We start from the raw sequence: 13,475 nt of genomic DNA on the forward strand, positions 1-13,475 counted from the left end.
CAAGAACTAAATCTTAACGGTATAAGGAGATTACCTCAAACATGCTAATTAATACAGGCAATAATTTAAATTTTTATAAAAAAAATCGTATATTTAAAATCCAATTTTTCAGAAGCTATTTTGACTTCGTTCAGTCGTTCGTTTTGATTTCGTACCACCAATTTCATTCAAATTTTGTATTTTGTTATATGAAATTACATTCTTTAAAATGACAAACATATTAATACTTAACAATTTAAAATTTGCTTGAAATTTATTAAAAAAAATTAATTATTGAAAACCATTTTTTACATGAAAATATCTTTGGATAAACGAATTTTACAATTGAGTGCAAAAAAATTTCGATTTGCTTTAAAAGTTTTCGAAGTATGGCGATATACGCAGAAAGTAAAATTATAATTGAAAGGCCCAAACTTTCAATCGCTTTTCTGACCAAATTATTGGGACCATAATTATGAGTTTGTTGCTACCCTCCATATTTTGAGGGTCAGGAATCCGTAGAAAAAAGCTAAGTTTATTCAGAGAAAGGAATCCATATAAAAAAAAAGCTAAGTTCATTCAGAGAAAGTACATTATTGTGTCTGATTTCGTTTCCTTCACCTTCATAAGTAATTTAAAATTTAAAGTATAAAGAAAATGAAGTCAGGTAAACCTAAAGTAAGATTCAAATGCTGAAAAAGAGTATTGAAATGCAAACTAATTATGAAATTATTACTTAATATTAAGCTGTGAAGTTCTCCAATGATCTGTTTGCAATTTGTTATTTTGAAAATTTTTTTTCATCATCCTTTGAAGGGGCTACGCAAGAAACTCTTCATGACAAAGTCTCTTTTGCACACATATGTAATTTAAAATTAACCATGAGGATTCATGGTAAACTTCATGGTTTCACTTAAATCATAAAGTTTCAAATTGTGAAGAAATGTTTTCAAAATATCAAAATGCAAACAAATCTTTGCAGAATTACGTATTGGGGAAGTAATTATTTGTATTTGTTTGCATTTTGTAGAAAAATTATTCATGGTTTTCTAAAAAAAAAAAATGAAATATCTCTGCCAAAATATGAAAAAAATATCACAAAATATGAAAAAAATATCTTTAAAGCCTAAAAAAATTCCCTTAAATGATGGTTGACCGTGTACAGCTAATCGCAGATGGCGCTGGGAATCAAAATTCGTTGTAAGATTCGTCATTACTTCGACTGATTTTAAGGTCTAAGCTTGAAAAAAAAAAAAAACGCGATCCAATATTATTATACTTAGTAGTGTTTTCAATCTAACTTTCAATGAAACAAACAACAAATGAATGACACCAAGCTTGCTATGATACTACCCATAATAAAACAAACCGAACTATTTTACAGAAGTGTATCGAAATAAGGGATGACACTCAAAACATGGCAAACCTTGCACTTTATGCGATATTAATTTTGTTCTAGTGTCACGACCTGTTACAATTTATACATTACAGTAAACTCTTATGAATGGTAAAATTACGCGTTAATTTAAACACAAATCACAATAATAAAACTTCCTAGCCTGTTCACACATCGTCTTATAAGCATACCATAAGCGGAGAGATACACCTGAAGTTTTCTAAATTTCTTCCTGTTCAATGTTTATATTCAGTCAACCATCCGTAGAGAAAGAAAAAAAAAACCTATAGAAAAATAGGAGGTTGATCGATACATCTAAAAAAAAGAAGGTCTCAGCAGGGGTTATCAAGAAATTTGATTCTTTAGTAGTCCACGGCACAGTTTATGTTCGGTACGTCGGACTACTAAAGTGATCCGCCTTCATTTTTCTAGGAGGGTTGATACGTCCATTATAATTAACAGATAAGTTGTTAACTTCATTAAGAAAATTAGAATTGTTAAAATACGTGAATACCTCTCCTTTGGCATAGTCGGGTGGTTCAATAGGAGGATATTTTTTCGGTTGATCGTAGGCCACCTTCTCTATAAACCATCGAAAAGGTTTACACTGCAGGGTTTTTCTCAGAGACTTTTGATCTGTTAAATTACCCGCGTCAATTTTTCTATAATGAGGTCTTCTTAAATACAAATATTCTTTATATTCATCCATCCACACTTCGGCCACTCGTTTATAATTCTGTTAAAACAAAAATGTAATTTAATAAAACATTTTATATAATTAATTTCTTATAATGAAACCCCATCGCAATTGTCAGTTGTTGGACAGTAATGTTATTGTTTCAAGGGTGTCATCAGATTTAAAATTTCTAATTACAGAATGCTTATCTAAGGGATTTTAATGCAATTCTAGGAGTTGTTCTACTTTTATTGTAAAAAATATGATTGATACAATTAAGCAAAAAAAAAAAATTTTTTTTTTTTTTGAAACATGAAGGTACTCCGTTTCACAATAAACGACACATTTACAAGATATTAATAAAAATTGATAGAGGTATTTAAAGCTTATGTTTTATTTCTCTTTTAATAAAATGTAATCTTTATTACTCGTAATCCTGCCGAGTATCACAGGTTTACTACTTTTCATAAAAAAGACCTCGTTGAAAGAATATATTATTTCTATTTTTTCTCGGAGAAAGTAAACTATTAACTGTTAGAAATTTATCGAAAAAAATGGTTAAATAACAGTTTGCTATTTCATCATATTCAACCTAAACAGTCAAATAACCATGAAGAACATGGTATACAAACTGTTAACTATGAGAAAAATAGTTTGACTGCTTTCACCTTATACAGTTAAACAATCAGAATTTTATCCGCGTCAACTAAGCGCACAAAATCGACAATGAGAATCTTTCAAATGATCTTCGAAAGCTAGAAGCTAAGCATTGTGATAAAGAATTCATAATTTTATTTTCCGTCATTGGATGCTTAATAATCTTCTAGTTATAAGTGTATGGTGAACACCTAAAGCTATTTATTTCCTTCAAAGCTGACAGCGTCGTGACCGGCTGAACGAAGGTTCAAATCCGGACGTTGACACAACAATATTTCTTCCATTCTTTCAACAGTTTCCAATGTCCCGCACTCCTAAATTGGTGAACTATTGAAATGTATTACTCTCATTCACGCATAGATGGCAGCACAACAGAGCTGCTTAACACAAACAGTCTAGTATTTCCCATCTTTCACGCTAGAAGGCAAACTAATTAAGCCACATACCAAAGGCAACTTAACTTCAACCTAATTCCATTGTCCATTACCTAACGGAAAGCTTAACATAACTTCAATCTGCAGTTAAATTTCATTTTAACGGTTTTGAAACAATTCTAACTGTAAATAATTAACAAAATTTTATATTCATGGCTTTCTAACCAAACCAGTTGTTAATGGTTTCAAACCCGTATAGGTAAAGAAACGTTCCTACCCGTAAATTTTACAATTAAGTGGATGAACTGACTGCTGTCGGTTATTTTACCGTAATTTTAGAATGAAAATTCATTGAAACAGTGTATCTTTAACTACCACATTCTTTCTCCGTAATAAAAAGTATTTTTTTTTTGTAAAATTTAAGAAAGATAGCTGTGTTAGAAATGCTAATCTGTTGTGGTTAGTCAATCAAAATCTCTAAAAAAAGGGGAAGAAATATCCTGGTAAGAATTTGGTTAGTCGTCCATCCCAAGGATTTGGGCCCTTGACTGTTACAATGCAATACAATACAATTTGACAACCACAATAAAATACAATAAATACAATTACAAAAACAAAAAAAAATAACAATGACATTAGAGTACAGATGATTTCGTTACAATAAAGACAGCTGACAAGAAGCATTGCCCAAAAGCATGATAAGAAGAACTCTTCGTAAGATGATTAAAAATGGTTAAAATGGTTAATGATGGTTAAAAATAATTAGAAAATCTATAATTGATAGCAAAAATACAATAAAATTAATTTGAAAAGTAATCAAATTTAAAAATAGGCGTATAAAGCAGCAATTAAAATCAAAATATACAGGGCAATTTAGGATCCAATAAATATAAACAAAGCACCAAAAATAAAAGCATCTGTACCCAAAATCAGTAAAAAGGGCAAACATAGGAATCTAAGCCAGAGTATAGGTATTTAAAGTCAGTAAAATCAAAGTCAAAAAAGCTAATTACAAATTTGAAATTTAATAATAGAATAGTCTAAGCAGCAGAGAGGTGTAGTCCAATATTAAATCTGATAAGTTAAAATACTTATGGGATGGTAAACAAGGGGACCATGAGGTCGTTTGGGGACATTATGTCTTCGACACAGTATTTAATGATATTTCTTGTTTTTGTCTCTCTGTTCTGCACCACGACCTCATGCCTCCCTGGTTTTTAAAAGTGATGCCACTGAGTGTTGTAAATTTATTGCATTCCGTTAGTATATGTTTGATGGTTTGGCATTTGCCGCAGTATTTGCAGCTTCATGTCTTCTTAAATAGTCTAGCTTGATGTACACCAAACACTCAGTGGCCTGTGTAAAAGAGATAGAAGTCACTTAAAAGTCTTAAATATCTTCTGGAGGACAATTATTTCATGAAATTCTTGGAGCTAATTCATAGCTTGGATTGAATTCATAGGAATTACACTGAGGAACAATTATTATTATTATTTTTTATTTATTTATTTATTTATTTTTTTGGTTTTTCGTTGCATGAGATTTTTTTTAAACTGATCTTAGATACTTTCAAATCTGCAACTGGTTTCCTTCTCCAAGCTACAGTTTTTTTAAAACTGAAATTTTTTAGTCTATTTTTTGTAGAAACGTTTAAAAACGTTATATACAAAAGTTAAGTTTAAAAACGTTATCCATGACAGGAGGTCGCATAAATATTGCAACAAATTTCTACGGGAGTTAGGACGCATCATCAGGATTAAAATTTCATAGGAACCCATGCCAGGAAATGTCTTCGTACGCCACTAGGAGCTCTTCCTTTAAGTGAATTGTTTCCTCGCTTGCTTCTGAGCAGATATTAATAAGGAAGTGCTCCTACCCGAGTTCGACGACAATTCTGAAGAAAGATTCCCGTGTAATTTTAATGCTAATTTTGTTGTCCTAACTCCTCTAGAAGTTTATCACAACATTTCAGTCACCCCTGTTATATATAACGTTTTTAAACTTCTACATTTCGACAAGAAAAAAATGACATTTAAAAAGAATGTCATTTAAAAAATGTCGTTCAGAAAAAAATTGTCATTTAAAAAAACTATCCTTTGAAGAAAGAAGCAGATTGCAGTGTTGAAATCAATGACGTAAAAGTACTCAAGATCTGTTAAAAAATCGGATTTAAAAAAAAGTCGTATATTTAAATTCGATTTCTGAGGAACTATTTAACCATTTTCGTTCAAATTTTGTATCCTGCCATGCAAAATTACATGCTTTTAAATGACGTAAAAAATCTTATTTTTTGCTATTCAAAATGTTTTCGACTATTATTTAATATTTTATTCAATAAAAAATAATGAATATTAAATAAAATTTATTTTTTACATTGAATTATATTTAGATAAACAAATTTCCTAATTGTGTGCAAAAATTTTCAATTCTCTTACGAAGTTCTCGAGATATGACGTAAAATTAACATTAAAGGGTCCAAATTTCGGATCGCTCTCCTGATCAAACTATGGGGACCATATTTCCTAGATTGCGACTACCCCCTATATTTTGTGAGACAGAAATCTGAATTTGTTGAAAAAAAAAGTATGTTAATTCACAGAAAGTACGTTTTTGAGTTTGATTTCGTAACTTTAAATATCGTTTGCACTATTTTAGCATATTTGAAGTCAACCCGTCGAACAACGAAGAATGAGTCCTAAAAAGTGAATATACAATCATTAGATCAAACGTTATTCAGCACGGTCCGTTTATTTTTTGGGCTCATTGCACAGTTCGACAAAAATTAGACTAAAAACGTTATTTAAAAAAAATCTATAACTTCAGGATTCGAAATCCCCATGCCCGAATCTGGCAAGATCAAGTATTTGTATAAATGCTACAAAAAGTTTATTCTTGAGTGTTATTAGCGCAGGTGAAGCGTTCTTTTCGAAACTAAATTCTTTTTCGTTGTTCAATGACCGACAAACTATAGTCCCTGGCCTAATTATTAGACGTACTGTGAAATTGTATGCAAAATTTTAATTATCAGGTGATACTATACAGCTTTATTGTTTTTACGAGGATGAAACCGGTTTCAGTTGTTTACGTTCGAGTATCAATTGGTTAAATTAGATGATATATAATATAAATTAGACGATTAAATAAATTAGACGCTATATAATATAAATATAGAATATTTATTATCTCAAGTATTATATTAGTATATTATAATAATTAGACCAAATTATTAGACACACTGTAATTTTTAAATAATTATATGTTTCGCACGAGTTTATATGCAATACTTTCATATTTAATCATACATGTAATGGGCAGGAGATTTTATTTAGATACTTTCTATTTGTATTTATTTTCAACGTATTTCATTACAATGTTAACAAATTGATACGTAGACAAGTGCAAACCGGTTTCATCCTCTTAAAAACAATAAACCTGATAATTAAGATTTTACATAGAATCTAATAGTGCGTCTAATAATTTGGCCACGGACTGTGTGTCTAAACTTAATACTATCGAAAACTTTAATATAATGCCAGTTTAAATATTTGAGCTTGATATCATGTTAAGAAAGAAAAAAACCCCCAGATAAAATAAGTTAAGGAAAGAAATATTGACGCTGCTAACTTACTCTTCCAACAAAATCTCCAAGTCCAGGATTAGGAAAAGGTGCAAATTTTCTATAAATGTGACCTACTCGAGAACAAGGCACATCAAACATTTGACCTCCACATTGCCATATTTTGAAAGAAAGTTCATATTGTTCCCCACCCCACACATCCAGACCTTTATCATAACCCCCAAGATTCCAAAAGAACATTCGATCAATTGCAAACAGTCCTCCAGCCATCACAGGACTTCTAAAAGAAAATACAATCTTATTTATAATAAGATAATAGAAAGAAGTAGGAACAAGTGTAGAAAACATAATTCTCGTCTCATTAAGTAGTAAAAACATGTACTAAAGTCTTTAATGATGCAGTAATGTTTGTTGTACAATTAGTATCTTCTTCTACTGAATATGAAACCCAAATATTCACACTTTTTCAAAATGTCCTATTAAAGCAACTAAAGAGCATGTTAGAGACTCTTAGATAGGGTACAAATTAACCTCTGTTCCATTCAGTTCATTTATTTTTAAAATAACAAAAACCATCCAATTGTTGTACCCTACCAGTAAGGTCAGGGGTTCCAGTTGTGATAATAGAATTTTTCCACTAATTTTCTTTTTTTTAAATGTTTATAACTACTTATTCAATTATTTTATTCAATTTTTTAAATTAAATAATTTAAATTTTTAAATTGTAATTTTTTAAAAAATAAATAAATTAATAGATATGTATTTTTTTAAATCATTAAAAATAAAATTTTTAAATAAAATAAAAGGATTATTAAAAAAAATTGTAATTTAAGATTAAAATGAAAGTTTCAAAAATTTTTTAAAATTATATATTTAAGTTAAGAGTTTTAAAAACTTCTGTTATTTAAAGTTTAAATTAAAATTTTTAAATTTTTTTAAAATAATCCATATATTTTAATTAAAAAGTAAAAAAATAAATATCTATTTTATGTTTTTTTAAAAATTATTTTTTTAAGAATTAATTAAACAATATAATTAAAATTAATTATTAATTTTAAAAAATTAATTAAAATTAATTAATTTTTTTTTAAAATTAATCAAAATTTATTTATTTTTAAAAAAAAATTAATTTAAATGAAAAAATAATAATTAATAAATTGAATAAAACCTATCGAATAGTAAACTTTTACAGAAAAGAAAATTTGAGTTCAACTGTCCCAGCTGGGATTGAAACCTCGGATATCTCTGATAAAAGGCAAACAGTCTAAAATTTATATCACGAATACACAACAGATGAAAAGTTTTTGTTAGTTTGAAAGTAAATTTACTCAAATTTTAATAGGGCATATTTTACCCTAATTGTACTCTATCCAATATTTTCAAACATGCTCTTCAATTTAAGCTTAATTTGTTTGAATTGAATATTTAGAGAGGCTTACTTCTCTGGTTAAGTATAATATACTCACTTTATTTTAAGGATATCAAAACGTTTAATACGGTGTCTATGAGGTGACCAAAGAAGTTAAGAAACTTTGAAGTCCATGCCCAAAATCTATAGTTACTTTTAAACATTTTTAGTCTAATTTTAACAGTTAGCAGAGGATATCACTTTTTTGTTTGTTTAAATAACCGTTGTTGAAGAGCCGACCCAATTTTGGGTTTACGACTACTAATGTTCAAATCCGTAGCCTTGCAATTTGAACACAATCCAGAAGACAAGCGAACTCCTGGATCAAGTATTGGGAGAAATTTGCCTTCGTGGAGGACTTTTTGAGGGAACTAACCCGCATTTGCGTTACATGGAGAGGAAAGCCACGAAAAACCTCCCACGGTTAGTCTGATGGCAAGGGAACTCTAACCCATGATCCGTCTACCACTAAGGATATTTCATGTTAGCACTGTGGTCGGTGCAAGATGGAGTCGGAGTTCATATCAACCAGCCATCGTTGGGATTTGAACCCGGTTCGCCTCATTGGAAGGCGAACGCTCTATCCTCTGAGCATCACTGCTCAAGATATCAATTTAGAGATTAGAGATTTAATAGTGGTAGTGGACTACCTTTCCGCACTATCACAAAAATATTCAAGATACTTCGGTTTTTTCGGCTCAACTATAATATTATCTGAAGTTTCTTAGGAATACATTAATAAAAATATTTTTATTAATTCACATTTTGTACAAGTATAAAACAAGCACAGATATATGTTTAAAGAATCTGGTTAAAATATTAACTAATATGCATGTCTCATGGGCGACATAGCCTAAATTAACTTCAAACGCTACGTACAAAAAGCTAATGTTGTAGTTAATTTGATAGGCAAATTAAAAAATTTTTTAAAAATAACTACATCACCTTTTTTAAAAAAAGTCTACCAAAAAGAATTATGCATATAAACTGTAGCAGCATAAAAATTGATTCCTTAAAATTCGAAGTCATGATTTGAAAATTAATAAAATTTTAATAATTTGATAATTCTTTTTACTGTAATGAAAACTAGCTACACTTAAAAAGTTAGGTACAGTAAGTCAGGGTTACTTGGATCCTAGAGTTACTTAAACCTGAATAAAAAAAACTATTTTAGTCCCTTCTGATGCGCTGGACTCACGTTCGTGAGAACGGGATTTGAATCCAGCCAGCCGAAGACTCCCCGTGTAGTAAATGACGACTGGTGCACATTAAATCAGTCGAGTCACAAAGTCTTCCATGTTCCTATTACAAATTATATCTGTAGGGGTACCGAATTGGAGATTGATAGTTCTCTGGTTCTGGTCGAAATTCAGATCTGTGGATGACTGAATCGATGTATGAATGGGTTCACCCTACAAACGGGTATGACATATGGGTGTGGCAGAAGCCGAATTCTTGGGCATAGATGGTGTCACTGTAAAACAATCACACCCACTCTGCCTCAATGACTGACGATAACATTACAACAACAATCGCTTCTGACATTGTTTTAGTGAAATAATGCATATAGTTTGTTTTTATGCAAGGTCCTAATACGCTGTGAGCTCCGGCCCAATCCACGGGGTTTTTGCTAGAGTTTAGAGAAGATGACATTAAGAGATTTATTGCATAGCGCTTGTCTTACGTTAATTGTAACATTTATTTTGTATTCCTTAGGGACACGGTAATTTGCAAGGAAATTTTCGCGCATGCGCTTTGCAGCTCAAAAAGCACAGCATTAAAAGGATACCATAACCTTTTGCAAAATAACCGATTTTTTCACTGTATTTTATGTCTAACAACTTCACTGTTGTATAATCTGAAATTTCTCTTTTTGAATAAAGTAAATGCATAGTTTTATTGGTTTATCGGTATTTATGTAATTTTACTGTAAATTTTAAATTCTCTTTTTCTAAACCAATACCTTATGACCTAATACAAAAGATAACTAATACAATCCTCTGTATTAAATTTTGTTATGAATTTGTATCCTTTATATCTACATAAAAATACACCTGTTTTGGGTAAAATTCTTAGAATTTTTAATTTATACAAAATGCGTGTACTACTAATAAATCGTTTCTTTGGGACGTCATTTAAAAAACAAAAGATAGCCCAAGATTTTCTGAAGAAACTTCATTAAATTAATTGTTTTTTAGATTAGAATGGCTTCACATAATCCAATTGAATGGCAACCCAATAATTATTCTTATGTATGCAAAAATATTCAAACAACTGTCGTAAACCGAAAGCATAACTGGTAAAACTAAATACCAGGATACTTCTATATAATTTTAAAAGAAAATAAGAGGGCAATTCGGAACTTCGTTGTAAATAAGAAACCCTCATACTAGTAAATTCAGTAACAAATTCAGCACTTAGTAAATTCAACACATATTTTATTTACAACTAAGTAGTGCACCTGTTTTCTATTTTTAAACAATGTCACCATCTACGGAATATAAAACTGAAAGACACCTTAATAACTTTTGCTCTAATAGTCATATTTTAACGAAGATGCATTGCACTCTTAATGTTTCATAGGCCAAACCAATAATGTGTTATACGGACTATATTTTAAGCTATGAAGGCAGACACAGAAACAAACTTTCCATGAAAAATAATACCTTTTTTTTAATGGATTCCTGGACTCTCAAAATAAGGAGGTAGCCAAGTTGGAAAATTTGATTCCAATGCTTTGGTAGTTTGGAATCCTTCTTGTTGATTTCAATTTTTACGCCGAAGTCGCATTTTTAAATGATATTTCTTAATAACTACTCAACCAATTCTTTTCAAATTTTAGATGTTATCATTTAAAATTACGTACATTTTAATTTCAATTTGTATACCTTGCAATTTAAAATTTTTAAATAAAGAATAATCGTTTTACACAGCAGTTTCTAAAGTGTGTTCCATGGAATAATGCTTGGGGGGTTTTGAAAGGGGGATTTTTAGGAGAATCAATAATAAAGGGGGGTACAAAGGTTCTGTAAGTTAGGATTTTTTTTTAACCGGAGATAATTAAATTTATATACAATGAATAATCCATAATTTATTAAATTTTTCAGCTGTTTATTTGAACTTATTTGTGTCAAATGTTAATTAAAAAAAGAAGCTAAATTTAAAAAAAAAATTCTCTTTTCTATAGATTGCATAAATCGTGAAAAGGATGTACCTTTATAGAAAAAATTCAATTAGTTTTTTTCTTAGAGCTTTTGAATTTAAAATAGAATAACTAAATTCAAGAATAATAATTACATTCTTTTGATAACTAATCTCAGCTTTTGAAAACCCTAATTCAACTTATTTTATTTATTTTTAGCATATGCGTGCATTAAAAACAGATTTATATTATTAAATATTTCATTTTCTTTAAACTATGTAATTTCAGAATAATTAGCTTTTTTGGTTTGTATATTCGAAGCTGATAGCGAGCTTTTATTTTTTTTTATCATGTCGGGGTTCCGTTAAAAAAAAAAAAAAAAAAAAGCTTGATCCTTTAGAATTCCATAGCCAAAAAAAATGGGGAACCACTAGTTTAATAGTGTTTATGGGTCAAAATGTTCGATAGCTCTCTTGTCCAAATTATCAAGATCATATTTCTCAGCTTGCGGCTACCACGCATATTTTGAGAGTCAGAAATCCGTCGTAAAATTATTCAGGGAAGGTACGTTTTTGTATGTCTGATTTCATAACTTTAAATATCAATTGCACTAATTATTTAGCTTATCTAAGATTAGACCCTCAAACCACTAGGATTGCATTTTTGTTCGTTAAAATGTTACCATCAGATCAATAATTATTAATTATTAATGTTTTCTCTGATGATTTTGCGAACAGTTTATTGAAACACTTATTACAGAATCCTTGTCACTTCTGCATTAAAGACTACTTTCTGTGATTTTAACCAACTTGTCCTAGAAATCCGATGTTATTCATCGTCAGCAAAGTGCAAACCACTTTTTAACAACAAGAAGATGGTAATCAGAAGTTTCCGAGTAATCAGAAGTCCTTGAAAAGTCCCAACTGAATTGGCCTCAAAAGATTTTGTGCTTGCCGAGCACGATGAGAGTAAGCGTTATCAAGCAGTACTGCAGATGTCAGCAGGCTGTGAGGTTTGCTCTGGTTGGCTCTCTTTAATTTTCTCCAAGTGTTCTTCGTGCCTCACATTTGGTGGTATTTTTAATGAAAGCCTACATTTTGTGACGTTATAACTCACGCTGCAGAACGATATTTTATGTTATAACCGTCGTTGAACAGCAGACTCAATTTTTTGGGTTTACGACTACTAATGTTTAATTCCTTAGCCTTGTAATTTTGAACCCAATCCAGAAGACAAGGGAACTCTAGGATCAAGTATTGATCGAAATTTGCCTTCGTGGGGAACTTTTTGAAGGAACTAACCCGCATTTGAGCTACACGGAGAAGAAAACTAGAAAAACCTCCCACGGTTAGCCTGACAGCTAGGGGACTCTAACTCTACCACTGAGGATATTTTACTTCAGCACTGTGATTCGAACCCGGTTTACCTCATTGGAAGGCCCCATCACGGCTCGCAGTACGATATTCTGAATATCTTGAAGCTAACTGAATCCTAGATTGTTTGATATAACAATGTTAGTCCACATCAGAGTTTCTGCTTTACTCTCGCGAATTCAAAATATGGAAAAAATCGATCTAAGTAAACCTGACCGCAATTTGAACACGTTATTTGTGCTAGAAAAAGAACAAAAAAAAAAGAGGATTTGTAATAAAAATTACTTGAATGGATCAGCTGGATGTTTAAGGTCTTCAGGAAGCAAAGGTAATCTTTTATAGTAGAGCTCCCAATCAAAGGATCCTCGTGCTCCTTCATCTTGTGCACGATATGCCAAAGTTTCATAATCAATTACATCAATAAATGGACAGGCGACAGTTTTACGATTAATGGCTATAGGTTCTAAAAAGAAATATCCTCTTTAGAATAATTCGTAGATTAAATTGCATAATGTAAGGTTGCTATAAATTACAGTTTAAGTAACAATCATCTTAAAAGTCAAGCTTAATTTCTCATTCACATGAAATCTGACAGCAAGCACGTGACGTCACAAGAGGAATAAAAATCTGATTCAATACCTTCTAGCTTGATTTCAGGCAAGCATTGTTAGGCGAAAACAGCTTCGAGCCAGACTGAAATCCATGTGATGGTTGCCTTTTAGCATTATGAGCTTATTTTTCACCTGTCCTAATAACAAGAGGTACTTGACTTCAGGAATGTGTAAATTTGACAAGCTAATTTTGGGCAGGCAGAAGACTGCTTTAAGGAGCCTGTTCTCAGTTTTCTTGTAAATGGCCTTACCTCGTTTTTTCATTTTACGACAGGACACCGA

The 13,475-nt window shown here is 30.7% G+C and overlaps 1 protein-coding gene across 3 annotated transcripts in view; it reads right to left on the reverse strand.

Moving 5' to 3' along the window:
• Window positions 1-13,475, reverse strand: part of LOC107453380 (putative polypeptide N-acetylgalactosaminyltransferase 10) — a 41,346-nt gene that overhangs the window by 8,604 nt on the left and 19,267 nt on the right. For all 3 annotated transcript variants that reach the window (XM_016070199.4, XM_071188369.2, XM_016070200.4), the window contains 3 exons: window positions 12,868-13,045; window positions 6,711-6,939; window positions 1,890-2,111 (listed from right to left, as the gene is read on the reverse strand). In XM_016070199.4, the coding sequence (XP_015925685.1) occupies window positions 1,890-2,111; window positions 6,711-6,939; window positions 12,868-13,045 (629 nt within the window). The remainder of the gene's footprint in view (window positions 1-1,889; window positions 2,112-6,710; window positions 6,940-12,867; window positions 13,046-13,475) is intronic.

Source organism: Parasteatoda tepidariorum, chromosome 12 (assembly GCF_982258835.1).
Source record: "Parasteatoda tepidariorum strain Cologne lab strain chromosome 12, Ptep-v5.0, whole genome shotgun sequence".
In the NCBI taxonomy this organism is placed as follows: domain Eukaryota; kingdom Metazoa; phylum Arthropoda; class Arachnida; order Araneae; family Theridiidae; genus Parasteatoda; species Parasteatoda tepidariorum.